At 52.0% G+C, this 26,511-nt stretch overlaps 10 protein-coding genes across 10 annotated transcripts; 5 read left to right on the top strand and 5 right to left on the bottom strand.

Annotated features, from left to right (window-relative positions):
• Window positions 1–382: 382 nt before the first annotated feature.
• J4E83_005575 (uncharacterized protein) lies at window positions 383–1,448 on the top strand (the record flags this gene model as incomplete). The annotated part of the gene is made up of 3 exons (XM_049332494.1): window positions 383–550; window positions 636–923; window positions 999–1,448. 3 exons carry the CDS (start codon window positions 383–385, stop codon window positions 1,446–1,448), a joined length of 906 nt encoding a protein of 301 aa, XP_049188302.1.
• A 4,021-nt stretch (window positions 1,449–5,469) lies between these two features.
• Window positions 5,470–7,118, bottom strand: TCA9 (Succinate--CoA ligase [ADP-forming] subunit beta, mitochondrial; the record flags this gene model as incomplete). Its single annotated transcript, XM_049332493.1, has 6 exons — window positions 5,470–5,604; window positions 5,667–6,552; window positions 6,609–6,708; window positions 6,757–6,829; window positions 6,893–6,976; window positions 7,065–7,118. 6 exons carry the CDS (start codon window positions 7,116–7,118, stop codon window positions 5,470–5,472), a joined length of 1,332 nt encoding a protein of 443 aa, XP_049188301.1.
• Window positions 7,119–7,323: 205 nt separating this feature from the next.
• J4E83_005573 (uncharacterized protein) lies at window positions 7,324–8,105 on the top strand (the record flags this gene model as incomplete). The annotated part of the gene is made up of 2 exons (XM_049332492.1): window positions 7,324–7,508; window positions 7,559–8,105. The coding sequence occupies 2 exons, from the start codon at window positions 7,324–7,326 to the stop codon at window positions 8,103–8,105; spliced, it is 732 nt and encodes a 243-aa protein (XP_049188300.1).
• Window positions 8,106–8,268: 163 nt separating this feature from the next.
• Window positions 8,269–9,565, bottom strand: J4E83_005572 (uncharacterized protein; the record flags this gene model as incomplete). Its single annotated transcript, XM_049332491.1, has 2 exons — window positions 8,269–9,366; window positions 9,422–9,565. The coding sequence occupies 2 exons, from the start codon at window positions 9,563–9,565 to the stop codon at window positions 8,269–8,271; spliced, it is 1,242 nt and encodes a 413-aa protein (XP_049188299.1).
• Window positions 9,566–10,146: 581 nt separating this feature from the next.
• Window positions 10,147–10,820, bottom strand: J4E83_005571 (uncharacterized protein; the record flags this gene model as incomplete). The annotated part of the gene is made up of 3 exons (XM_049332490.1): window positions 10,147–10,410; window positions 10,460–10,531; window positions 10,587–10,820. 3 exons carry the CDS (start codon window positions 10,818–10,820, stop codon window positions 10,147–10,149), a joined length of 570 nt encoding a protein of 189 aa, XP_049188298.1.
• Window positions 10,821–11,560: 740 nt separating this feature from the next.
• Window positions 11,561–12,749, bottom strand: J4E83_005570 (uncharacterized protein; the record flags this gene model as incomplete). The annotated part of the gene is made up of 4 exons (XM_049332489.1): window positions 11,561–11,986; window positions 12,035–12,289; window positions 12,347–12,409; window positions 12,459–12,749. The coding sequence occupies 4 exons, from the start codon at window positions 12,747–12,749 to the stop codon at window positions 11,561–11,563; spliced, it is 1,035 nt and encodes a 344-aa protein (XP_049188297.1).
• Window positions 12,750–13,654: 905 nt separating this feature from the next.
• J4E83_005569 (uncharacterized protein) lies at window positions 13,655–14,973 on the top strand (the record flags this gene model as incomplete). Its single annotated transcript, XM_049332488.1, has 3 exons — window positions 13,655–13,866; window positions 13,918–14,575; window positions 14,623–14,973. 3 exons carry the CDS (start codon window positions 13,655–13,657, stop codon window positions 14,971–14,973), a joined length of 1,221 nt encoding a protein of 406 aa, XP_049188296.1.
• A 1,099-nt stretch (window positions 14,974–16,072) lies between these two features.
• On the top strand, window positions 16,073–18,062 carry J4E83_005568 (uncharacterized protein; the record flags this gene model as incomplete). Its single annotated transcript, XM_049332487.1, has 2 exons — window positions 16,073–16,186; window positions 16,239–18,062. The coding sequence occupies 2 exons, from the start codon at window positions 16,073–16,075 to the stop codon at window positions 18,060–18,062; spliced, it is 1,938 nt and encodes a 645-aa protein (XP_049188295.1).
• A 3,690-nt stretch (window positions 18,063–21,752) lies between these two features.
• Window positions 21,753–22,985, top strand: J4E83_005567 (uncharacterized protein; the record flags this gene model as incomplete). Its single annotated transcript, XM_049332486.1, has 2 exons — window positions 21,753–22,047; window positions 22,093–22,985. 2 exons carry the CDS (start codon window positions 21,753–21,755, stop codon window positions 22,983–22,985), a joined length of 1,188 nt encoding a protein of 395 aa, XP_049188294.1.
• Window positions 22,986–23,119: 134 nt separating this feature from the next.
• J4E83_005566 (uncharacterized protein) lies at window positions 23,120–23,872 on the bottom strand (the record flags this gene model as incomplete). Its single annotated transcript, XM_049332485.1, has 2 exons — window positions 23,120–23,415; window positions 23,467–23,872. 2 exons carry the CDS (start codon window positions 23,870–23,872, stop codon window positions 23,120–23,122), a joined length of 702 nt encoding a protein of 233 aa, XP_049188293.1.
• Window positions 23,873–26,511: the final 2,639 nt, after the last annotated feature.

Below are 26,511 nucleotides of genomic sequence, written 5' to 3'. Positions count from 1 at the left end.
CGGCATCGATCTCAGGTGAATGTCAAAAACAGGGTCCGCAATCCTGCGCTAGTCTCTAAGCGGAGATGATTATCGCCTTCGTTCGCTCAAACATTCCCAACGGGCTTCGCTTGGGACGTTCCGCAACCTTAACACCTCACTGCCGACGCCCCGGTGTCAACATGCCAACGCTTTTATTACATGGTTTGCTATGGCCAAGTCGTGCTTCATGGGTGGGGACACGACGAGGCGATTATCGCAGCCCGAATGCGGGGCCTCTGGCCCCAGAGCCTCGCATAAGTTAACACAGTGGACTGTGGTACTTCTAGACTCTGATCGGTATCTTTGCGTTATCTTGCTACAGCGTATTCTTCGTATCCTCCGAACCCAAAACACATTCACGATGGCAAACCTCAGCAAGCTTCCGAAAGACTTCTATGTCACGTCTATGCAGTTCACGAAGAATGCACACCAAGACGCGTACCCTGCCATCTATCCCAGTATCCCAGAACATAGCCTGGCAGGAAAGGTAGCCGTCATCACTGGCGCTTCGCGTGGTATAGGAGCCATGGTATGTTGAAACAATTGACCGAAAACGCTCCCCTTTCGCCATGAATTCGCGTCATTATTGCGTCTGCTAAGACTTGCTCTCGCAGGCAATGGTACCGGCCTTCGTCAAGGCCGATGTAAAGGGTGTTGCGTTGCTGGCATCCAACGCCGAAAAGCTCGCAGCTACTGAGAAATCGGTCAAAGAGGCGAACCCCAACATCGAAACGCTTACATACGCTCTCGACATTTCCGACACGAAAGGCGTCGAGGCCGCCTTCGAAGCAATCCGGCAGAAATTCGGCCACGCGGATGTCCTCGTCAACGCAGCCGGCGCCATGACTGGAGACGGACCGAAACTGCACGACACAGACCCCGATCAATGGTGGAGGAACTTCGTAAGATCCGTCCCGTTCGCTGCTCATCCCGCAGTGCCTGAGTCAAAAGCGCATGAACTGATACATCGATTGTAGGAGATCAACGGAAAAGGCAACTATCTGCTCATCCGCTCTTTCCTTCGCCTACTGCCCAGCCCCGATACACCTGCCACGATCGTCAACGTAAGCTCATGGCAGGCGTTCTTTACCGTTCCGCCGCTTGGCGCCTACTTTATGTCTAAGTTCATCCTCGACGCGTTGGCTACGTACGTAGCTGCGGAGTACCCGAATGTTACCGCCGTGTCGATGCATCCGGGCCTCGTCGCGACCGATATGCTGCGCGAGCCCTTCCGCTCGCTCTTTAATCAAGATAGCCCCGAGCTTGTTGGTGGTACTGCTGTTTGGCTCTGTCAGGAAAAGGCGAAGTTCTTGAGCGGTCGCTTCATCGCTGCGAACTGGGATGTGGAGGATCTTCTCAGTCGCAAGGAAGAGATTGTGAAGGACGACTTGCTCAAGCTGACATTGAAAGGAGACTTCGGTGTATGAGTTCTATAAGCAGCAACATCGCATGATGAACTTCAATGCTATGACAGAACTATCACATTTCCGCTGATGTGCTGACTCATGTGAAAATGGACAGTGGTGTCATACCAAACGTCGGAACTCGGGGTGGCACTAGCGCACCGGAGAAGTCTCCCCCGCGTATAAACACCCCTCACTTGGGCGACGGTTATTCTCCTAGGTCAAAAAGATATTCCACTAGGTGGATTTTTAAGATAAATCTCTACATAACACAACAATAACACAAGATAAAAGAAATCTAAAAAGGTAGTTTTGTAGAGCTCTTTATTCTCTATAATTCTATTTATTTAGATTTCTTTATTTTATTCTTTTAAGCTTAAAATCTTAGAAAATAATAAGATCTTGCTTAGCTATAATTCTTACAAGAACATCTATACTCCCTCTTTAAAAATCTCTATATTAAGAAGAGATAAAAGAAATCTAAAGAAGTAGAATTATAGAGAATAAAGAGCTCTACAAGACTGCCTTTTTAGATTTTTTTTATCTTATGTTGTTGTCTTGTTGTGGAGAATCTACCTAGATTTCCATCTTTTTAACCTAGATGAATAACCTTTGCCCTCACTTGAGCTATATCCCATCTTTCCAAAACCAGCCACCCGAGTCCAAAAGAATCTCCAAGCGCATACATGCGACCACGAGAACTTTCGCGGTCTCCAAAATGCGCCGTTCAGATTTCATGTCCTTCATCACTTAAGAGGTCAGCGCGATTCACTCATTACCGCTAGTTTCATTACACGAATAATATCGCATTGTACAGTTATGTGTGAATCTCCACATGCGCGAAGAGCCCAACTGGTATACGAATTTTCCAGACGGCCTCCGCTGCTACACAAACTCGAAAAGAAACACGACGTCAGCCATGAGAGTGCGGACCTGAGAGCATCTCATCATTCCGCGCAACTTTAGAGCAAGTCGGAGTAAAGATTTGTCCTGCTCCTATATTATTCTCATCGACTATACCTTGCATGCTACCAACATCCAAACCGCGACGGCCCGTGGTGTGTTGGCGCTTGGTTCGGCTCAAAATTGTCTCATCGTTGGGTCATGTCTGCGGCCAGCTTGATCAACTACTAAAACAACGCGTCTAGAACGACTGATGTCTTTCTCTTTTACTATCAAATGTTGCGAAAGCATAACGCATGGGACCACCGACTAACCGATAATATCACCCTCACTCTAATAATCATACTCATTTTGCTCATGGGTGGTGTTAGTGCAGGGCTGAGTATGTAAACTTCTCTCCTCGCCGATGGACAACTCTTCCATAAATAACACCTCGTCTGCGTATTCCCAAAAAGCGGACTAGAAAAATGGGATGGCGTTCTGTCGTCCTTCCTTCTCCAAAAAGCCAATTTACACAAGGCGATGAGCATTTTTGAGTACCAGTCTCAGTATACCAAAAGCCATTCCTGTTGACGAAATGGTCGTGCATCTAAACCATCAGAACGTGTCACGTTGACAATATGCGAAAGTACCCGCCATTCCATGCGCTGACACTTAGCGAATCTAAAAGTCGTCGTGGCTCAGCTTATGAGAGTTGGAAATATTAGTACTTCTTCATTCTTTACCACTCCTGTCCTTCCGCAACCTCAACTTCAACCCTTTCTCGAAAACTACAGAATGTCGAACCATGGAAAGATTTCTGTGACTCCGCCCATACATCGATTCTAAACCTACATTCAGCTACCTGGTGGCCTTCTCTCGCGTAGCCAGATGGTAACAGCGACACATCAAAATGCGGTGGCTTCGCATGAGCAAGAATAAAAGCAGCTGGGAACCTACATATGCTGAGCGTCCCGATGACTTCAACTCCTATACCTGGCTTCTGAGAACACAAGGCACTCATGCTGACTGAGCGCTTCCTCTAGCTTCTATAAACCCTCAAGTTGCCTGTCCTTCTACTTTCCTCTTATTACTCTTAAATCATTCATTTACTCCAAAACGAGCAAATGAACCATTCATGTTGTGCGCGGCTTTCTGCTTTTTCAAAACAACAGCATACATGCATATGAGCATTGCTTCTCCGACCTTTGCGAACACATTCAATACCCACAAGAAACGCCAAGAGTCATCCACCATGCGCGCCAAACGCTCAGTCGCGCATTACAAAACCTCGTCTCCGGCCCTTTCTGCCTCAAAGCTCCTCTTACTATCCGCACCGTCCGTGCATTCTCCAAAATATATTGACCAAGAAAAATGTTGTGTGCGACTGCTGCGCGTCTTCCAAAGTGATTGCCACCACTACCCATGAAAAGCGACTTTCCGATTTGAGTCTACATACCGAGTAGCAACAAAGACGATGTTCGTTCTACCGATGTGCGAGCAGATCATCTTCAAAGTAATATAAAAGTCTGCGCTCACGACTCTTTCCGGCCTTTGCATCTACACCTACGCCTCTTTCCAATTTTACTAAAATTCCACTGAAGACGCCGGCATGTTTTCGGTGCTGCCGTCTTCTCCAAAATACACTGGGGGCCAGACGATGAGAAGCTTGTCTGGACCCTTTTGCGAAGACATCGAAAACTAGAAATACCTCCAAAACGCATCCATGTGCGCCTGCCAAGCGACCAAGACGTTATAAAACGTCGCGCTCGCCTCCCTCTACCTCCTCTCTACATTCGCAATCCTCTTGCATTGTCCAAAAAAAAAGGGAGACCAGCGTCATGATCCTGTTCCCTCCGAGTCAAAATATGGCGCTATTTCGGCATGTGAGAATTGTTCCTCCACCTTGCGCAAAACATATCGGGTACCATAATCGCCGCCCTTCAGCATACATGAGGGATGGACAGGTGGACTGAAACTAGGTTGTGATATACTCATGTCTCTTCTCTGGCCTTCTCCCAAAACTCCACTTTTACCTTGTTTTGTCCAAAAACATCGCTGCATACTTCATGTTGCGCAAAGAGCCATCCTCCCACTTCAAAATGAGTTCGAGACTGCGATATGAAGAGTACGCGTTTCGCTATTCAAAAAAGCACTTTGAGAATAAAAAATGATGGAAGCACTGTCCATGTGCAGCGCACAAGTCTCGACACGGGTATATAAACCTCCTCCCGCGGCTTCTCTGCTTTCCTTCCTACATCCATTTCTACCTTGAAAACTCCAAAACAACTGAGGTCCAGCTTATGTGGTGCGAAGTGCCTTGCCCCTCTCTTCTTCAAAACGACATAAAGAACTTCTCATGAGAGACGTCTCTCCAAACCCTCCATCAACATACGCACTACCAAAACAACAACACAAGTACAACATGTGCGGTCGGCAAGTGGATGAAGGGGTATAAATACCGCTGCTCGCCTCTCTTCTTCCTTCCTCTTCAACATCCGTACTTCCATTCATTTCTCCCAAAACACCAGATGGCATCCTCATGGTGTGTGCTGCTGCGCTTCTCTCCAAAACTCTCGACGGTGTGGAACATGAGCTGTGCTCTTCTCTCTAAGATTTCACTTATAGTGGGACATGAGCTGTGCTCTCCTCCAAAACCACAAGAAGGACTGGGGATGAGGCGTGCTCTTCTCAAAAACCAAAATGGAACGACTCATGCGGAGCGTGCTGTCGTGGTTTTATTCAAAGCAGCACAAAGAGATTTGGATGCTGTGCGTCTGTTGGGTTGTTCCGCGCCTTTCCTATAGGCCATCATGTCTACGCCGATGTTTCGTCCGCTTGAGCAATGAACGTGTATACGATGATTGGGTCTGGAACTGTTGTTTCGACCGGATGATAGTGTCGTGAGGATGGTGATGATCATCATCATCAAGCTGGGTCAGCGGTCATATATCGGCGGGGTAAGCTGTGAGCGCCACGCGCCACGACCCTCACACCATCACGGCACACAACAGAATCACACCACCACACACAAATCAAAACCATTCAAAGGCCAAACAAACTTTCATAAGAGACACCGCTTGCTCAAGTTCGGCTTCCATCTATCTACAAACCTATCATGCACAAACGTGGTCAGCCAGCAAAGGGTTCATGCTGAAAGAGTTTAAATACCAAGAGTGAATTCGACACCGACGTCAATGTCGCGCGCCATCTTGACGACCTTTGAGAACTGGACGGACTTCTCAGCGGCGGCTTGGAGATCGTCAATGGAGAAGATCTTGAGGCCTGAGTCGTTGAGCTGGAACATGATATGTTAGTATGAGTGGTACTTTGAAGCTGGTGGTTTTTGGCGTGACTTACGAGCTTGTGAGCAGCCTCCATGTTGGTACCCTGCAACCTAGCAATAACGGGGGTCTTGAGGTTCATCTCGTTGACGACCTGGATAAGACCCTTGGCGATAGCATCGCAACGGACGATACCACCGAAGATGTTGACAAAGATGGCAGTAACCTTGGGGTCGCTGGTGATCAAGTCAAACGCTTGCCTGATAGCCTCAGGTGTAGCACCGCCACCAACGTCGAGGAAGTTGGCGGGCGCGCCGCCGTTCAGCTTGATAATGTCCATGGTGGCCATGGCGAGACCGGCACCGTTGACGAGGCAGCCAATGTCACCGTCGAGCTTGATGAAGTTGAGGCCAACCTTGGCAGCCTTGACTTCCTCAGGGTCCTCCTGGGTGATGTCTCTCCAGTCGAAAACCTCCTTCTGGCGGAAGTCGGCGTTGTCGTCGAAGTTGAGCTTAGCGTCCATGGCGAGGACCTGGTGGTCGGTGGTCTCAGACAGAGGGTTGATCTCAATCTGGGTAGCGTCCTTCTCCATGAAGACTTGGTACAGCTTCTGGATGGTGTCCTTAGCGTCCTCGATGCACTGCTCTGAGAAACCGAGCTCGGTCGCAATGTTGCGGGCAATGTCGTCGGTGACACCCTTGTGGATGTCGATGGGGGTGGTGATGATGGCCTCGGGGTGCTCCTTGGCAACAGTCTCAATGTCCATTCCACCTTGCGACGAAGCGACGATTACGGGTCCTTGTGAAGCGCGGTCCATGAGGATGGCGAGGTAGAACTCGCGGCGGGCGAACTTGCGGTCGACGATGAAGACGGAGTTGCAGAGCCGACCGGCGGCTCCAGTTTGCTTGGTGATGAGCTTGTGGCCGATCATCTGGTCGGCGAGGATGGAGGCTTCGCGGGGACTGCATGTTGTGTTAGAGGGTAGCCGCGGTCGTATCATGGTTGCGAAGTAGCATACGAGTAGACGACTCTGACACCGCCCTTGAAGCCATTGTCAAAGGTACCCTTTCCACGGCCTCCAGCGAGAACCTGGGCCTTGATAACAGCATCCTCTCCGCCTGCGCGCATTAGCCCACGACTCTACATTCACTCTTGCTGTCGCATACCAATCTCCTTGGCGATCTTCTCTGCCTCGGCGCCGCTGGTAGCGACACCACCCTTGGGCACGCCGATGCCGTACTGAAATTCGCATTAGATATCTGGACCCTCGAAATTGGTGGACATGCGGTGGAGTGTTCGTACCGACTCGAGCAGGGCAGCGGACCTGTATTCGTGGATGGCGAGACCTCTCCTTTGCTGGACGACAGAGCGCTTCAGCGGTGTCTCCTAGGCTGTGTTAGCACATGACCCCCCAATGTGGTGCACGCTGCGTAAGAGGCTTTCGCAGCTTTGCGGAGTAGGTCCGTGGACATACAGCAGCAGCGCGGACAGCGCGAGCCAGCGGCCGGGCGCGGGCAAAGTTGTACATGATGTCTGAGCGGCAGACACACGTGTGGGTATATGGAGGCGAGTTGGAGTGCACAGCTCCGTTGGTGTTGCGGCTTCACAGGGCTGTTGCGGACGTCTGCTAGCGCGCCGAGAATGAACCGGGTCCTCTCAAAAATATCGCGGCCGGGAACTTCTGTAACACCAAGCGACTGGAACTTGATGCGCGTCCAAGTAATCGCGCAACCATGTCTAAACGGAATAATGAGGGCGATGTCATCGCAAATCGCATAAGTTTGCTCGAGGCAAAGGGTCAGAAACTCTTGGCATCGTTGTATGGGTCGCGGCCGGACTGGGGCACTCCGGATGGTGATGCGAAAACACAAGTTGAAGACGATGATCAGGATCTGAAACAAAATTACGCTCACGACAGGTAAATATGCGCTATTGTGTTGCCGCTCGCATCTCTGACAATACCTCCAGGATTGGTGTCGGCGGCGTAGTTCCTAAGGATATCGAAGATGGCAGCTTCACCAGCAGAATACGAACATCAGACGACAAACTCTTACAACAACTGATCGGCAAGAAAAAGGCGAAAGCCCATATCACTGCGAAACAAGAAGCTGCGAGACCGAATGCAGCATTCAAAGCTCAGCATTACAAGAAGCTCGCTGCGAAGAGAGAAGAATCGGACGATGATGAAGAGGGAAGGGCCGCGACTTTCAAATCTAAGAGACAGAAGAAGAATGTGAAGCAGGAAGTTAAGCCAGCGGATAGTGACGACGAAGATGAAGAGACGAGGGCGAAGAGATTAGGAGGTGGCGCTGTGAAAGAAGAGGAGGATGTACCAAAGGAGGAGGTGGCCAAAGAAGCTCAAACAGACGCAAAATCTATCAAGCAGGAAGATGACGATGAGGAAGCGGAGCCCACACAGCCCGCACCCAAGAAAGCGAAGACAAAACCGAAGAGCTTCCTCGACGAGATTCTAGCAGAGCGGTCAAAGAAGAAGAGCAAGAAAGGAAAGGCATAGGTCGCAGCAGCGATGAGCTTGAAGAGAGCAATGCATAGGATGGCGTTAACATTTCTTTACCTCGATACCCAATTACCTCCAAAGAAGGCCCAGTGCACAGGTCGAACAGCAGCATACACTTAATCTGAGAACAATGAGTTCTGATTTCAATCTTTATGACTATCTACTCCCTAACGATCAAACTAGCCATACCCATACCCGTTCCAATACACTTACTCAACACACCAACCTGCTCACCACTCCTCCCCATCTCATTCAATAGCGTAGCCAACATCCTTCCACTCGTCGCCCCTAACGGATGCCCCAACGCAATAGCCCCTCCATTCGGATTCACCTTATCCATCTTGCCCTCCAGCCCCAACGTCCGAATGCAATGCAACGCCTGACTAGCAAACGCCTCATTGATCTCCCAGACATTCACATCAGATGTTTCCAGGCCAGTGTAGTCGAGCAATTTGGGTATAGCGAGGGCGGGTCCGACGCCCATTTCGTCAGGCGAGCAGCCAACGACCTGTGTGCCGGCCCACTTGCCGATAATCTGGGATTCGAGGCCGAGGGTTGTAGCCGTGGACCGACGCATCATCAGCGCTGCAGACGCGCCGTCGGAGACTTGACTGCTGTTTCCCGCTGTGCTTGTGCCGTCTTTGATAAACGCAGGTTTCATCTCCGCGAGTTTCTCGACTGTCGTCCCAGGCCTGATTCCATCGTCTTTTGTCACAGTCACAGTCTTTGTGTTCTCGGGGACCTCGGGTTCGATCCAGCGCGTGGTTACGGGTACGATTTCGTCGTCGAAGAGGCCGCTTCTCCGTGCTTTGGCAGCGCGCTGTTGTGATTCGGCGGCGAAGGCGTCTTGGTCGGCGCGGCTGACGCCGTAGCGTGATGCGACATTTTCGGAGGTTATGCCCATGGCCATTATGCAGTCTCTGGCTTCCTTCACGGGACTTTCTTTCATCTCGGGCCAGAGTTCGGTGGGTACGGCCCTGCTGCCGTAGTTTCGCGTCATGCTCTCCATGCCTCCTGCGATACCGACATCTATTTGTCCTACGGCAATCGAATTCGCGATTGAGGTTATGGCGGAGAGGCCGGATGCGCAGGCGCGGTTTACGGTGCTGAAGGAGGTTGTGGTGGGTATGCCAACGTGGTTCGCGGCCATGCGACCGGCTTTGGAGCCACCAAGCTCTGCGAGAACTGTGCCGACACATATATCGTCTATTTTCGCGGGGTCGAGGTTGGGGAACTTAGCCATTGTGGCTTTGAGAACCTGGGATGCTGTTAGGACTTGGGTCTGTGTACTGCAGGTGCTGAGGATGGCATACCGCCCCTAGAAGCTCATGCTCATATGCATCGCGCAGTCCACCCTTCTTCGCTCTTGTGACTGGCGTGCGAAGTGCGGATAGGAAGACAACATCGTGGGGGTTCTTTTGGAGAATGTTCTTGAGACCCTTCTGGATGAAAGCCATTGTGAGACGATGGGCTGTGATGGAACGCTAAAGGACAGAGGAGGGTATCAAGAGAATAGGAGAGGCGAAGTGAAGTACCGCCGATGCTTGCGAGTAAGAGACAGAATGTCCTGGCTTTTGCCGCGCGACGAGGCCATGGTCGTTGTAAGCTAAGCTCCAGGTCCGAGGAAGGCGTGGAGCTTCGCTTCGGCAAGTGAGCGCGGGGCGGAGGAATGGCGGCAAAGCTCTCTTCCGCGTCATGCACGGAAAACAAACCCGCCGCATGGAAAAGGCTTATGCATATGCACGATGATAGATGTCATTCGAGACGCTGTAGGAGGCTGCAAAGAAGGCAAGTCGATTTTGAAGATTTAGCTCAATCTACCTGTGTAGAACTCGTGAGTAGCTACACTCCCAAAGATGACTGCGTCAAGCATCGATCCTCGATCCCATCCGCACCTATGTTGCCTCCGCCAAAATGCTCAAAACTCATAAGAAAATCGCGTCAGTCGTGTTCAAAGTCGCTAAGACTCAGTGACTCTCTATGCATGCCCCCGAATTCACCGGTGTGGTGAAATCAAGCTCAAGAGCGAGCGGATAGCCTACGCGGCGGGGTATACGAGACGGAAAACGTCGTTCAGAACGAACCAGTTGCCCTCAGCGTTCTTGAGCTGGAAGGCCTGGGTGAAGCTCATTGGCTTGTCCTCGCCCGCAAGCTGTTCAGTATTAGTCAAGGTCGCATGTAACGATGCATGGGAACGACTTGCCAAAAGCGCACCGGTGACGAGCACAAGGATACCGTCATCGGCGGAAGGCTGAGCGTCGACGGTGTCGGTACGGTGTTGTATCTGCTGGAATGGCAGGTTCTTCCCTGCATTAGCCCCGTCCCTGTTTCGTGGGCAGACTCGTCGTTACCTGGAGCTTCTCTACAATGGCAGCGGAGCCCTGAGTGCCTTGCGCCTCAAAAGTGAGCATGGAAGTCTCCTTCTATAGCATTTGTCAGCCGACTGCTGCTTTGCGCATATGGTATTGAGTCGCATACGTAGAGGGCACCGAGACCAGCGCGGTTCTCATCGAAGGTCTTGTAGTAGAACTGGACGAACTGCTCTGGAGCAAAGGTCAGTCGCGGTTTGATGGATGAAGCGATCGTGGAGAGCATGTCGGCGGGGTTGTGCTTGCTGTATCCGGTGGTACATACGGGCGATGGCGTTGAAGTCGGCTGTGGAGGAGTCAGTTCTGCATTGTACATGTAGCGTTGCGATATGAACGTGAACATAGCATCATGTCTTAGATCTCCCACATCTTCCCAGTACAGCCTTGCGCCTACAACCGGAAGCTATGCACGTCCGCCGAGTGCGCATCGAGGCGGTGGTGGGGTAGTGGTAGGCAACTTACACATCTTTGCGGTTTCTCGGACGTGGCTTGTCTGATCAAGAAAGAAGTTGGCTACGGGGTGGCTGACAGGTACGCGACGACGATAGAGCGATGTGACGTGGAATTCTCGAGAAAGTGTTTGGGCTTTTGCTGTCACTGCCCGCCATCGATGGGCTTCGTTGGTGGGGCAGCCGCTAGGCTTGGAAGAGCTCGGCCCGGTTTTCAGCCGAAGCCTGCCATTTTCTTCGAGGCTTCGCGCCTGCTCTTTCCTCTCACACCAACGCTGGCCCAACAGCTTCATGCAGCACCCATGTTGTGGCCAGCGTCGCGTCGCAATACTCATCGGTAAGTCATCACCATCTCTCCCAACTCCCTGCATTATGATGATCAACACAAACGATAACTTCCGAGTCAAAGACGGTGAAGTCCAAAAAATTTCAAGCTCAACAGGCTGATTGCCCATACACACTCTGTATTGTCTATTACACGGAGATTGCATATGCTAATATGTCTTCTTCAGATTGCCATGCACGCGACCGATGCTTTGCCGCTCAAACAAGCGCGCCGCCCAAATAGTGTACATAGCCAATCGAATACCGTTATTGCCATTCATCTATCCTTCCGAATAATCGATGCTACCATCTACAACCCCTTCTTCTGGAAAGACTTGACGGAGTCGACAATCGACTGCTCGAAGGTCTTGTACTTGAGGCCGAGGATGTCGATGGAGCGCTTGTTGTTGTATGTGTAGAGGCCCTTCTCAGGTGTGCCTTCTGGGTAGTCGCCGCCGGGTGTTGAGTCGCTCGGCAGGTCCTTGAAGTCGGGGAAGTTCTTCTTGATGATCTGACATAGCTCCTTGTTGGAGAAGTATCCGGCCGTCACGAAGAAGCGCTTGTTGGCTGCGTCTGGCTTCTCGAACGCAGCTACGTGTGCCTCCGCGACGTCGCGAACGTCCACCCACAGGTGTACACCACTGGGTGGGATCTCGTCCTTGAACTTGCCTTGTGCCGCTGACAGGATACGCTGGTTCGAGGTGTTCATGTTGTCAAGACTGTCAAGAGCGTGTACCTTGATTTATGTTAGCGACTCCGTTGAATTGTGCGTCGCAAGACTTACAATCGGTCCAAAAACCATCGGTGGGTTAATCGTGGAGACGGTGAAGTTGGGCTTCTCCTTCTCGACAAATTCCCACGCAGCCTTCTCAGCAAATGTCTTGCTTGCTCTGTATCCCATCATTGGGTTCTCCGTTGCCTCTTCCTGTGTGATTGGGTTCCAGTCGTCCTCAGAGTATGCGTGTCCTGGCCAGAAGCCCTTACTTCCGTTTACGATGGCGGCGAATGAGGATGTGATGACGACATTCTTGACCGAGGGCTATAAGCTATCGTTAGCAGGCGAATGGAAGTTGTGCACCCTTTGGATTCAACATACCGCGCTCTTCTTGATCGACTTCAAGATGCCAGTTGTTCCGATGACAGCAGGGTCAATCAGGTCCTTCGTTGTATTAGCCAGCTATTCGGTGTTTCAATCCCAAGACACTCACTTTCTGGACATCAGTGACATTGAAGTGGAACGGGCTAGCAGTGTGAAGCACAGCCTCGAATGGAGGGTCTGAGATAACAGCCTTCTCGAAAGCATCTGGTTGAGCGATATCCGGAACGATCGCGAAGCTCAATTGGCCCTTGTCGACGTAGCTCTTGTATGATTCCTTGATCTTGTCCGCCTTCTCCTGGGTGCGCACCGTGGTGACTACACTATGTCCATGGTCTAGGAGGATATCGAGGGTGTGCGCAGCGATGAAGCCGCTTCCTCCTGTGAGTAGTACTCTTGTCATGTTATTGGTAGGTAGTAAAGTCTGGTGTTGAGGTGTTTAGGGCGTCAAAGTCTAGACTTGAAGCTGTGCGGGAGTGACAGCATATATGTAGCTATGACATCCCACCTAGCGCGGGGTAGAGCTTCCCCGAAGTTCGGATTTACTCTCTTTCGCCGTTGTAACTGCCGCCGTCGCTTACGAAACTTGCGTTCGTTCGTGGCTATATCCGCGGCTCGTTCTCCAGAGTATTGCGTCATGCCCGTCATTCATCGATGGGATACTTTTGGTGGGGCATACTGTGTCTTCGTGTCACCTTCTCGTGGTACAGCGAACAATTGCTGATCTGCAGCTTCCGGTCTCTTTGGCTTTCCAAAGGGACTGTGGACCTCCCAATACACCCCACAGCATAGCCATATCTTCATGTTCGACTGGTCGAAGCTGCCTTTTCACGCCTCGCGCGTCTGCACACCCAGATTGTGTTCGCGGATTTCTCGTGCGTTGCGATAACTTGGGAACCGACAGCGCGCAACCGCAGTTAAGATGTAGTCGTGTGAGAAAATGATGACTTGGAAGCTCGCGGCTTCCAAGTTTCCTTGTAACCACATGGCTCTCGGCGTCACATCGGGTGGCGCGCCTCTTATCGAGCAAGGGCCCCACCATAGCTTGAGATGCCTCCCACATGGCTTACCCGCCACCCTCAATTACTCTTCCAATCCCATCGACGCTCCATCCTCTAAGCCTCGCTTAGCTGCTCCCGGCGTCTGAACATGGATATGTCGGGGCTGAGAAAGGGTCCAACGGTCATTAATGAGCGGCGTGTGATTGCGGGGCAAGTGGACATGATGAGGGGCAAAGTTTTCTTCTGTTCAATTGCTTCGTTCTGATTACTCGTTCTTTCCTGAGCTATTCATACTATCGCATTGAAGATGTCGTCACTCAAGAGAAGCCCTCCATTCCGCGCCGAGCACGTTGGCTCATTGCTCCGCCCACAGGAGCTTGTGCAGAAGCGCTACGATGTTGCTTCTGGTAAATCGAAGCCAGAGGAGCTCGTTCCTTTGGAAGACAAGTCTGTCGCAGAGGTCGTCAAGTTCCAGCAGGACTGCGGATTGAAGGTTGTGTCGAGCGGAGAGTACACTAGGTCAATAGTCCCGACGCTACTAGTCCGAGTCTAGACTGATCATTCATGCAGGCACATGTTCTGGGGTACCTTTTTCGAAACACTTCATGGCATGAAGGAACTCCAGCTTGGCGTTTTGAAGGGCTACAACAAGGACATGTTCCGCGCCTATGCGCCGGACGTCAAGTCTTTCATGGAAGCGAAGGAGGTGCCAAACCATGTCACCGTCTGTGTCGACAAGATCAAACACCCTGGCACTTCAAGCAACCAGCGTGAAGTGGACCTGATGAAGAGCCTTTTACCCGAGAGCGAGTGGAAGAACATCAAAATCACACTGATCTCGCCATCCTGGTACCACTTCCGTTACATGAGCGGGAGAGCGTACCCCAAGGAGGTCTATGCGAACGACGAGGACTACTTCGAGGACGTCGCAAAGGCATACCAGGAGGAGCTTAAGATCCTCCACGCACAGGGTATCAGGAACATCCAGATCGATGATCCCAACCTGGCCTACTTCTGCTCGGAAGACATGCTTGCAGGCTGGAAGGCTGACACAACTAACGAGAAGACTGCTGACCAGATGTTTGATGCCTATGTCAAGTTTTATAACAAATGTTTCGAACGCCCTGCGGACATGCATCTCGGCATCCACCTGTGCCGCGGTAACTACGTAGGCAGCAGACATTTCTCTGAAGGCGCATACGACAACATCGCAAAGAAGATGTTCCAGGTACGTTCATCTCCTTGTTCACAGTTATGAAGTGCTGATCTTGGTAGGACTTGAACGTCGACACATACTATTTGGAATACGACACACCACGTGCCGGAGGATTCGAGCCGCTAGCGCATCTTCCCAAGCACAAGAACGTCGTGCTTGGTGTAATCACATCGAAATTCCCCAAGCTCGAGGACAAGGACGAGATGATCGCCAGGGTGAACCAGGCCGCTGATTGGATTGCAAAGGGCACCGGCCAATCGCGCGAGGACGCCATTCAGCAGTGCTGCGTCAGCCCACAATGCGGTTTCGCATCACACGCGGAAGGCAATTCGCTCGGTTACGAAGACATGAGGAAGAAGCTGCAACTCGTCAGGAGCATTGCCGATGCCGTGTGGCCGGGCCAACCATAGACGCGGGAATAACAGATAGGGGAGTTTTCGAGAAGGCGCAGGTACCGAGCGACAGAACGTAGGCCTTAACGCATGCGACTAGAACGAGCATTAGAAGGTGTTGTGGAGTCAGCCGAATGCCGAATTCAACATGGCGTTCGTACGGTGGGTGGAGTCGTAGTTGAGTCAGTTCGCTCTGTGCCTCGTGGCGAAAAAGAAACAGGCGGTTCCTGCGGCAGTGCATCTCGCACCACGTGGTATTCCGTCATCGTTCTCGGCGAAGAAGTCGGCAATCTACAGAGCCACGTTATGTCCGTTCGCATCCATCGCAGTGCCTATCGTGAAGCCCAGGTCCAGAGAGTCTTCAATGCGCGTTGCTGCTAACACGGGTTAGGCGCTAGCGTCCGCTGTCCCTGGCCGTTGACTCCACACCCGTGGAGTTCCCTTCCGAAGCGGGAGGAACGTCCGGCAATTAGGAATAGGCAGACCAGGGTAAGCGTCCTTGACAGGAGAAATCATCATTTCCTGACCTGGACTTCTGGGTCGGTGCGGGACGCAACGGGGAAAGCGTTTTCACTCCGCGGATGCGTGTTGCCACAACTTCCGTGGATACCTAGGTACCACGATGAACGGCGAAAGATTGAAAGCGACTGAAGCAGGCTGTACACCTGCCGCTATGAGATGCGTTACTTCGAAAGAAATACGACCACCAACGCTACTGAGCTCACGGATCCATGAGCGCTGTTGTCGGTCTCCAGATCCCAATGGTTCCGTCCCGTGGCGCAAATTGCAACCTGCAAGGTACCCTAGAAGGACCCGTATGATCTACGTGCCGGACCGAATGAAAGCATTGTTTTCCAGACCAAGAAGGGATCAACCACCGCGACTACTGAACACCACCTGTTTGGTAAGTATCTCGCCAATGGTTTTTCGTCCGAGGTAGAAGTCGTTCGGCATTGCAAGCCACCACCGGAAAATAGGGGGATGCCGACCTACGCGGTTCGTAAACGATATAAAGGTCAGCAAGGCTGCACAGTGTAGGATCAAGCAGGCCACTTTACAGCCTCTGTCATTCTTTCTTTAAATACCCACCCGAACAGCAAAGTAATACCTAATCACCATGTTCTTCCCCCGCGTAATTGGCTACACAGTCGCAGCCTTCGCTTCCCTTGCGGTGGCTGTCGATCTGACTGGCTATGAATACGTAGTCGTCGGCTCTGGTGCAGGTGGTGGTGTAAGTTCAAGAGTACCTGACTGGATGTAGCAAATACTAACCATTTCCAAAGCCTCTGGCCGCTCGCCTCGCCCTTGCCGGTCACAAGACGCTTCTTATCGAAGCTGGTGACGACCAAGGTGCCAGCCAGAACTACACCATTCCTGCTTTCAACGCCAGGGTTTCCGAAGACCCCAACCTGAGCTGGAACTTCTACGTTAAGCACTACGCTGATGAGCAGCGCCAAGCTCGCGACTACAAGACCTCTTACGAGACTGTCGATGGAGGCGAGTACACCGGTCTCAGCCCACCTGAGGGCTCTACCATGAAGGGTACGCTTTACCCTCGTACCGGTACTCTCGGTGGATGCACAGCCCACAACGCTCTCATCGCCGTCTACCCCCACCAGTCCGACTTCGACAATGTTGCTGCCATCACTGGTGACGACTCTTGGTCAGCCAAGAACATGCGCAAGTACTTCGAGAAGCTCGAGCACAACCACTACCTCCTCCCCGGCCAGAAGGGTCACGGCTACGAGGGATGGCTCGGAACCTCGTACGCACCCATCGACATCGTCACCTCTGACCCCAAGCTTCTCAGCTTGGTTGGCGGTGCCGCTTTCGCCCTTTCCAACATGACCAACGCCATCGTTAACCTTGGCACTCTTATTGCTGGTGATGCCAACGCCGACACCGAGAGCCGTGACAAGTCCAACGCTCTCTACCAAATCCCTCTCTCCACCACCGACGGCAAGCGCACTGGATCCCGCGAGTTCGTTCTCGCTGTCCGTGACGCAAAGAACGAGGACGGCAGCAAGCAGTACCCTCTCGATGTCAGACTCAACTGCCACGTTACCAAGATCACCTTCGACCAGGACGTTACTCCTCCCCGCGCTACCGGTGTCGAGTTCCTCGACGGCCAGTACCTCTACAAAGCCAGCCCCAAGAACACCGGCGCAGCTGGTGAGCCCGGTTCCGCCACTGCCTCCAAGGAGGTCATCGTCGCCGGCGGAACCTACAACTCTCCCCAACTCCTCAAGCTCAGCGGTGTCGGCCCAGCCGATGAGCTGAACAAGTTCGACATCCCTGTCGTTGCTGACCTCCCTGGTGTCGGAACCAACCTCCAAGACCACTACGAGATCAACGTCCAGGGCAAGGCTCCTTCCGACTTCTCTGCCCTGAACGGCTGCACCTTCGGCAACACCGACGACGACGCCTGCATCGACCGCTGGGAGAAATCCATCCTCGGCAACCGCGGCATCTACGCTTCCCCCGGTCTCGGCGCCACCATGTTCTACAAGTCCAGCGTCTCCGAGCGCGACGAGTACGACATCTTCGCCTTCGGTGGCCCCGTCAACTTCCGCGGTTACTTCCCCGGCTACAGCTACAACGCCACCTCCGAGCACGACTGGTTCACCTGGGCCATCCTCAAGGCGCACCCGCGCAACAACGCCGGAACCGTTGCGCTCCGCTCCGCTGACCCTCTCGACGTCCCCGAGATCACTTACAACTACTTCGACACCGGTGTTGGCGACTACGAGAAGGATCTCACTGCCCTCACCGAGGCTGTCGACCTCGCCCGTGACTCTTTCAAGCGCCAACTCGTCCCCATTGACGAAGTCCTCCCCGGCAAGGACGCCAACACCCCCGAGAAGATTGCTCAATACGCCAAGGACACTGCTTGGGGTCACCACTGCTCGTCCACCTGCCCTATCGGTGCTGACGACGATAAGATGGCTGTTCTTGACTCCAAGTTCCAGGTCCGTGGTGTTGCTGGATTGAGGGTTGTTGATGCTAGTGTTTTCCCTAAGATTCCGGGTACCTTCACTGCGGTGTCTACGTACATGGTTGCGGAGAAGGCGGCGGATGTTATTCTGGCTGCTGCTGAGGAGGCTTAGATGGGGGTGGGATCGGATATGATCGCTTGTATATATTAATGATGTAGTGACTTGGTCATGAGAAGAACATGATATTTGTTAAACAATTGCTTGACCCGTTCTCTTGCTGTGACATTTCTGATATACACCCCGCCCTCTGGATCGAATGCTGTCCTCGGACTTGTCGCAATCATGAAATATACCAAAGTACAGTCTCGATGGCCAGCCGCAACCCAGACCAGACCGCAGTTTGAGTCAAAAGCGCATTCTATTCATTCCTCGCGCTTACAAGTGCGGTTAGGGTGACCGCCAGGAAAGAATGCGTGAGAATATCATATTCGACTTGATCTTGCCATGAAAGGCACCTAACGAGAGCCGCATGCTTCCAAGGTTTGTGGCACATTGGATACAGCCAACTGTATAAATCTTCTATACGTCGGCCAGTTTCAGAAGGCGAAACCAGCAGATGACTGATGTGCACGTGACAACCACGTGACAATGCGTGTTATTTTTACACTCAGCTTTTTTACCCCCAGCTTCTGTAGCTGGTGCTCCGGATGGCTGTACGGACCGGCATACACGCTAACTAGATTCGATCACAGTCGAGCATGGCCCAACTTCTCCCACAAATTCTCTGCGACGCCTTGAAACTCATCATGAAGGCTGAAAAAGAGTTCCAAAGGTCTTCTGAGACTCTACCACCTTTTCCCCGTTTTTAAAATCACTTTCTGGACGTTTGTTGTTGTGTTGTGTTCGATTCTGTACTCAAATTGACCAGAAAAGGCTTGGCGGCGGAGCTACGACCCCTTCGCCTCCGATGGCCGACCCCACCAACGTAAGTCTGGCGATGGTTAACCTGCCGAAGGACCTACCCCCGGTTGCCCTGATGCCTGAGGCCACCTTTCCTGCCTACTAACGACGCAAAGTACCATCACCCGTCTGGCGCTGCAACACCAGCAAGCCATCCCAATACTCTACGCACAAACGATGAGAGGTATTTCTAGAACTTATCTCTTATTCCGGCAATGCGTCCCTAGTCCTGCGCATGAATTCGTGCGGACACTCTTTGTACATTACTTGACCTGCGCACGCAAACTGTCGAATGCGATTCCGACTCAAGGTCCGCTCGTCCAGTGCTGACGATACCTCGCTCTAGCCACACCTGGGACGAAGCTCTGCTGAACGTGAACAACGAACACGTCTTCTATCGCAGCGCAGATGATCCACCTTTTCGGTCTGATCACGGCTACGACGTCGATGGTCATTTTGCACACGTCGACGGCTGCACCGGCTACTTTGCTCAGGATACCCCGCATAATGGCTACGTTTCCCTAAGTGATATAGAATTCGACGACACTCTCAGTCTTCCTCCTACTGCTACGCAGCCGCCTCAGCCTGTTTTCGATGAGCAGTATGGCGGAGACGTACAAGATGGAAACAGTTTGACTACCTTTTGGTCTTCGCATGGCGTCTCTGCTGACCAAGATGCTGTTGTGGGGGATATGCATGTAGAGCTTCCGGAGTCTGGCCTATGGATGCAAGATGCAGAATTCATCGATGCAGGCCCAATCCAGCAGCCAGAGGATCATCTGCAGATATCGATGTCACAACGCAGCCCGTATAGTGGCTCTTCTACATCGACCGCATGTCAAAGACTGCTGCAAATAGTTCGGCTTTGGCTCTCCGATCATGCATCTCGACCCTACCCTTCACGAACAGAGAAGGAAGAACTTGCTGAATCTACCGGATGCTCTGTGGATCAAGTCGAAAACTGTTTTACAAACACTCGAGCCCGTGAGAAGCACTGTAAGCCTGATATCCTGTATTATCATGTCTCGACTACCCCGCTGACGTTACATCTAGTGTTTGACGGCCATGCCAAAGTGCGAAATGGCCAGGTTCCGTCCAATACCGGACTGCACGCCAATCTGTCGGCTCAGTCAAGCTACGCACAACCTGTATCCGTGTCTTTCGCCGATGATAACATTATCTGCCCGCCTGCAACGAACACGAGCGACAGCAGTTCATGGCCTTCGCCGTCTGACCCAGGCTATCCCACGCCAGACAGCAATCAAGACACTGAAACCCAGGTCTACCAAGATTCTGCAGCAGAATCAGCGCGTCAGGAAGCCTTCGGTGTGTCCGGTCTGCAGGAAGCTGCCATGCCAAAGCGCAAAGGTCGGAGGTTTCACGCTCCGCGATACCAGTACGGCACTAGCAAGCACCTGCCTGTTGCTCCACAGCAGACCTCGACTTCTCCCAGTTTTCAGGAATCAGAGAATAAATTTTCCTGCACAGAATGTGTCAAGGCCTTCAAGAACGCTTCGGACTGGAAGAGACATGAGGCTAGTGTGCACGGCTATAACGATCGAGAATGGGTCTGCATGTTGACGGACGCATTCAAGCTACAGTCCGAATGTGTCTTCTGCCTGGAGCCAATGGACTCGATCGACCATCTTGACAAGCATGTAATCGCTCCATGTTTGAACAAGTGCGCTGCCGAACGTAGTTTTCCTCGCAAAGATCTTCTCAGACAGCATGTCTTGCTTGCGCATCTCAAGGGGGCACCTCCGTCGGCCAAGAAGACATTTGAGGTACCCACGGAATGGTCAAGAGGGTTGGATGTCTCGCCTAGTGGGCCTGGCTCACGCTGGTGTGGGTTCTGCGGGTGTATGCTTGACACTACCGCGAGGAGGATGGCTCATGTTGCGCAACACTTTCGCAACGGTCAGAAGATGACGAGTTGGATTCATATGTAAGATGTCAGGCGATCGATCTTTTTCGGCGTTTTTGTTTTTGTATCTTTAGCGCATTTACGATCATCGTCATGACCTCGAGGAATTCACAAAATTATTTGGGTATCCTTGCATGATGTGCTTGATGGTAGGTGTTTCCAATGATTATCATTGCACCCGCTTCTGGGCACACGTCATTTAGCTGAAGCCTGCGTTTCACGTTCTTCTTTTGCGCTGCCCAGGTGGGACGCCAGCCGAGCGCGAGTGCGCGCCTTCGCGAGGCGGGGCCACTTCGTAGCGTGGAGGGCACGCGAGCGCGTCACCCAGCGCAGCCGGTACTCTCTAGAACCCCGAGAAAGTGCATGGCGATGCAGTCATGCTATCAGCGCTTCGACCCAGCATCATACTGCGACATACCTTCCGCGCCAATGCACGTCTTGCCGCGGCCCAGGCCTCTCGAGCTCTCACCATAACATGTCGGGGTAACTACCGCGCGCTCCCAGCCTCGTCAATAAGCCAACGAAAGCAGGGCAACCGATCAACCGCGATGAATTATTCACATACACCAATGGACGGTTCTTAGCAAACGAGAAGAAAGCGGTCGATCGCAGATATGTAACGTTCGACGTAGATCAGCTTTGCGCTGTAGCTGCGACGACTGGTGGCCGACACTCGCCCGTCTGCGCGATCGACAAGATGGAAGGAGGGTTCAGCAAAGCACTTCTTTTGCGCAAAGAAGATGGCAGCGAGATAGTTGCGAAGATACCCTTTCTTATCGCAGGGCCACCAAAGTACACCACGGCGTCGGAGGTGGCTGTTCTCAAATACTGTACGTCCTCATTGTTCTGGAAAGCCTGCGTGACATCGGCTCATCCAATCGCTGTCGGCAGTAAACAAGTATACTCAAGTCCCAGTACCGAAAGTTCTAGCCTGGGACGCTGATTCGTCGAACCCGGTTGGGGTTGAGTACATCATCATGGAAAAGGCTCCTGGGGTTCAGCAATTCGAAGTGTGGGGAGATTTGAATGACTGGGAGCGATTTAAATTCTTTGGCCAATTGACCGAATTCGAAAAACAGATGGCCGAAATCCGGTTTCCAGCGAGTGGAAGTCTTTACCTTTTGGAGTCAATGACAGAAAGCGACACACACGTCGCTCTGGACCAAGAGACTGACCCCGAGGGAGAGTTCTGCATAGGCCCCTCATGCGAGCGAGGATGGCATACTGCGGAAGCATTAGCAAGTGCAAGCCCTCGATTTGATCGGGGGCCGTGTAAGTACGATCATGGATGATTCGCGTCATAGCTGACTTTATCAGGGCCGGATTTGTCTTCATATGGAACTGCTCTCGTCGAACGAGAGCTCGCAATCCTGCAAAATCGCACTTCCGATGCAACATTTGATTCGCCGCGAGGCACTCTCGATGAGCAGATCGATACCCTTAATATGACCAAAGAGGTCATGTCTCGACTGAACGACCGCACACTGAACGGGAAAGTTTCCGAGCCGGTGCTATGGCACACAGACCTCCACATGGGCAACATATACGTGTCAGGGCGGGATCCACCACAAATCTCATCGATAATCGACTGGCAGTCTATCGTAGTCTCGCCATTGTTCTTGCAAGCACGATTTCCGAAATTCCTTACTGTTGATAAAGACTACAAATTGGGTACTATCAAGCTTCCAGACCCGCCGCCTGATCTAGACAAGATGGATGCTAAAGATAGGGAACTGGCTGAGTACAAATTTGAGCAAGCGAAAGAAGCAAAGGTGTACGAAGTCAGTACCGCAGCCACGAATATGCGGGCTTGGAGGTGTTTGCTGATATCATCGTTCCTCCGCGAGCTCTTCACTCGGTGCGGAGAAGTCTCGGAAGAGGACGAGATACCACTTCGCGCGTGTCTCCTCCTGGTTGTTGATTTATGGGACGAAATTGGCTTCGAAGGCGAATGTCCGCTCAACTTCAGCGAGGAGGATGTGCAAAGGCTTGAGCAACAGTTCGAAAAATACAGTAACTACCACAAAGTACACGAATTTGCGAGAGGAATCCTTAATGCTGATTTCGAAGGCTGGATCAATCCGATATTGGACTTCGCTGCGAAACAACAGCAGAACAAGGAATTGCTAGAAGAGTTCGTGCGCAGGAGTAGCGAGTTTGGCATGACGCCGGAGGAGATGAGGAGAATCTGGCCGTACTCGGAACGGTAGCGATGAATTCAGGAATGTGGGAGCGTCGCGCATCGTCGTTGAGTTAGAGGCAGTTACCTGGTAGCTTACAAGATCCTAGCATCCAAAACCGCGTAACACTTCGATTCGAAGCTTCACAAACAGCTGGAAGCCTTTCACGTTTGTGCGTTCACCGCTGCCGCTTTCTCATCACCAGTGGCATCCGCGCCATCTGCTTCCTGCTTCGACGTGTCGTGGGCGGGTTTTCCCTGCGCTACTTTCGGAATGTACTCTGGCGACTCAAGTTCTCTTGCCGGTAGAACCCCGTACAGCTCGGCAGGTCCATGGCTATCGGCGCATTTCGCATTTACCTCACGGTTTCTTGTGTCTCCCATCATTTCACCAGTGCCAATGTGGTGTTGTGTCCATTTCTGGTCGTGGCCGGAAGTGTCCCAAGAATATGTGGGAGGTGCTATGCGCAATCAGTAATGAGTCTCATCTGTTTCATGTTATAGAAGCGTACGTGAGAATCCGTTTGACGGTGCGAGACCAGTAGTTGTTGTAGGCGATGCTAGTTCGGCCTTTGGTATCACCTGGCCGTTCGCTGCCTCTGCTTCGGCATTGGCTTTCTGGTTGCGCCGGCGGCGAAATAGGAAGAACACGACTGCGGCGATGATAACCACGCCAGCAAGTGATCCCCCGACAGCACCTCCAATGACCTTGCCAGAGACTCCATCGGTATTGGCGGAAGCTGTGGCTGTAGGCGTATCACTGGCGGGCGCAGACGTACTGACAGCGGTTGAAAATGCCGTGGGTGCAGGAACAGTGGACGAAAGCGCAACGTTCAAGTCATGGAAGTAGTAGTACTGGTCGGGTCGGTCCCAAAACGCTGGCTCTAGCTGCCCCTCTGGACATGTCGAATTGTTCATGCACGCATCTTCGTTGCAACATCCATAGAATGTCGGGGCCATCGAACAAGTCCAGAAGGGTGTCGTACCACCACATGATGCGCCAGGCGAGATATTGTTGAGTCTTGGATTTCGTCCCGCTGGTTTCAGAGCATCACCGAAGCAGGCATGCTGGCACGGATCCGACATGCAGCACCCGACGAACTTTGTGCCTGTCTCGCAGACGTACCTGCTTATTGTCAGTGTCGTACCTTGTAGCGCCATTGAGCCACGCTTTCGTGTCGAAGGTGATGTTCATTCCGATATCGGATTGTTGACGCACCAAGTACCACCATCTGGACAGAAGAAGTCGCCCGGCTCAGCTGCTGCATAGCTTGGGTCCGCCATGTCGAAAACTTCTTTTAAGGTATGGGAGAACGGAGAATTGGCAGCAATCTAAGACCGCAGAGAAGAATGTAATAATAGACCAGACTGAGGTGTCGACCTACGTAAGTGCGCGAAGCAGCCCTCAGGCGCCCGTCATACTTAAGAGCTGGCTATCGCAGACCCAAGAACGCCAAGTAATTGCAACCCAAGACATATATTGCCGTTATGACGCAGTCGCAACAGCTATGGCAAGATATGCCCTGAATGATCCAGTGAAGGACCCTCTGGCGGCCTATTCGTCCTTCATGGCTGCAGAATGGGCTGTCATGCGAGCAGCGTTCGCATACGGTAATCCAGACGCCACCGGACAGGGGACAGCTCGCATAGCAAGCCTATAGAAGGTGCAGAGACTGAGAAAGACAGAAAGCTGGGGCCAGTCAGACTGAACTCTGGTGGGGATCAGACCTCAAGATGGTAGGTGGGCTGATTCGCTTAAAGCGCGCTGGTTGGCAGGAGTACGCATTTTGCCAGATGCTCATACATGCGTTAAGCAAGGGCGTGGTCAATACTTGGAGTATGAGCGGTATGTCTGCTGCAAGGGTTGCCCTTTCAGATAACGGGTATCTCCCTTCCAGAAGTCCACGTCCTCATGCGACTGGAAAATGTTGCTTCGTCGCGCACTACTAGTCGCTCATGAGGCCAGGGTAGGATGATGAGCAGCCTCTTCAACAACGAATTTACCGTTCTTTGTTACATCGCAATGCCTTCTTGATGGCTGGAGATTCCCTCTGTAGCACCTCTTCCTTAGTTGATTGAAATGGCATGAGGTAGCATGTTTGTCGTAGAAATGCATCTGCTTAGGCATTGTATGAGGCGCGCGACGCTCATCTTGGTGTGGCATGCGATATCCCTACCTGAATATGACTGAGTAGAACAAGAGCAGTAACGGTTCTTGTATGAGAACAATGCATGTTGGCGACCCTTGCGTGCCCTTCCTTCGCTGTTTTCTCGGAGATCTTTCCAGTACATTTCCACGTATATGAGTCGCCGAGGGCCCATGCTGCTGCAATGCATGGAGCGCTTCGATCCATGTAACTTCGGACAGTATTTTCCAGTCACTCATATCATCTGTGGGAATTTTGTGAGTGTTGATCTAGATGGTTTAGGAGTAAGCGCATTGAGCCTGCTATGGTGCGGTAATTCCTCGGGCAAACTAGGCAAGAAGGGCGCCCCGCACCGGTACCCCGCGCAGCGCAGCGCAGCGTACTGCGCATTACGGAGTACCTAAAAGATGTCGCCATACTAACGTCCATTATCTGATGCTTGTTTCTTCGCTGCCAAAGCTTCGTACGATAGGATCGACATTATCTATGGTGCTGCTTTGAGCAAATAGAAGAACAGCTGACCACTTCTGATGAAAGCCAGCACAAGCCGCTCCAAGATGGCAGTGTTTAAAGATAAGATGCACCATGTGAGTACAAGTTTGTAAATGTGTATTGCATCACTCATGTAAGTTACTAGCCTATCGCTGCGTTTCAAGCAGCCGCAATGCCCGAGCTGTTCAGTTCAATGCCTTCCAGTCCACAGATCCATGTGCAATATCTGGCCCCAGGACATGAACTCATCACTCCAGAGCAGTTCCACGCATCAAACCCAGAGAACCTCGGGGTAAATCTGGCGAAAACGTCACCAAAGATAGCAGTAAAATGGGGGCACCATGTTTCTCTCATCGAAGCCAAGAACATGCTGTATGTGGCTGAGAATACATCGATACCTGTCCCCAGACTATGTGCAGCATATGCATACGGACCTATAGACCGAAGCCTCGATGACCATGCGACCTTCTACGATGTATATATCTTTGTGGAGTTTATCGAAGGCGAAGACTTAGGGAAGTCATGGGATAAACATACCTCTACTGAGAAGCAAGCAATCTCGGCGGACCTCAAAAAGTACATGGACGAGCTGCGCTCTCTTCCGCCAGCTAACTACATCGGATCTGTGGACGAAGGACCAGTCATTGATAACATGTTAGAATGGTCGACATCTTGTCGCGGTACATCATCGCGCCCATATCGAGCTATTGATAGCGTATTTCTGACTAGACGCGTAGGTCCGTTCAAAAGCATAGAAGACTTCAATGCTACAATTATAGAGGCCTTTATCACGAAGTCCAAACCCCAGATTGGCCCTTATGCCCGCGGCATGCTCAATGCACATAAGCATGGTATCGTTTTCACTCATGGGGATCTCAGGCCTGACAACATCATCGTCAAAGATGGTCGTGTGGCTGC

This window comes from Alternaria metachromatica (assembly GCF_023757995.1).
Source record: "Alternaria metachromatica strain BMP 0045 chromosome Unknown scaffold_11, whole genome shotgun sequence".
NCBI classification, from domain to species: Eukaryota; Fungi; Ascomycota; class Dothideomycetes; order Pleosporales; family Pleosporaceae; genus Alternaria; species Alternaria metachromatica.
The sequence above is the reverse complement of the archived record's forward strand: the minus strand, read 5'-3'. Positions and strand labels throughout refer to the sequence as shown.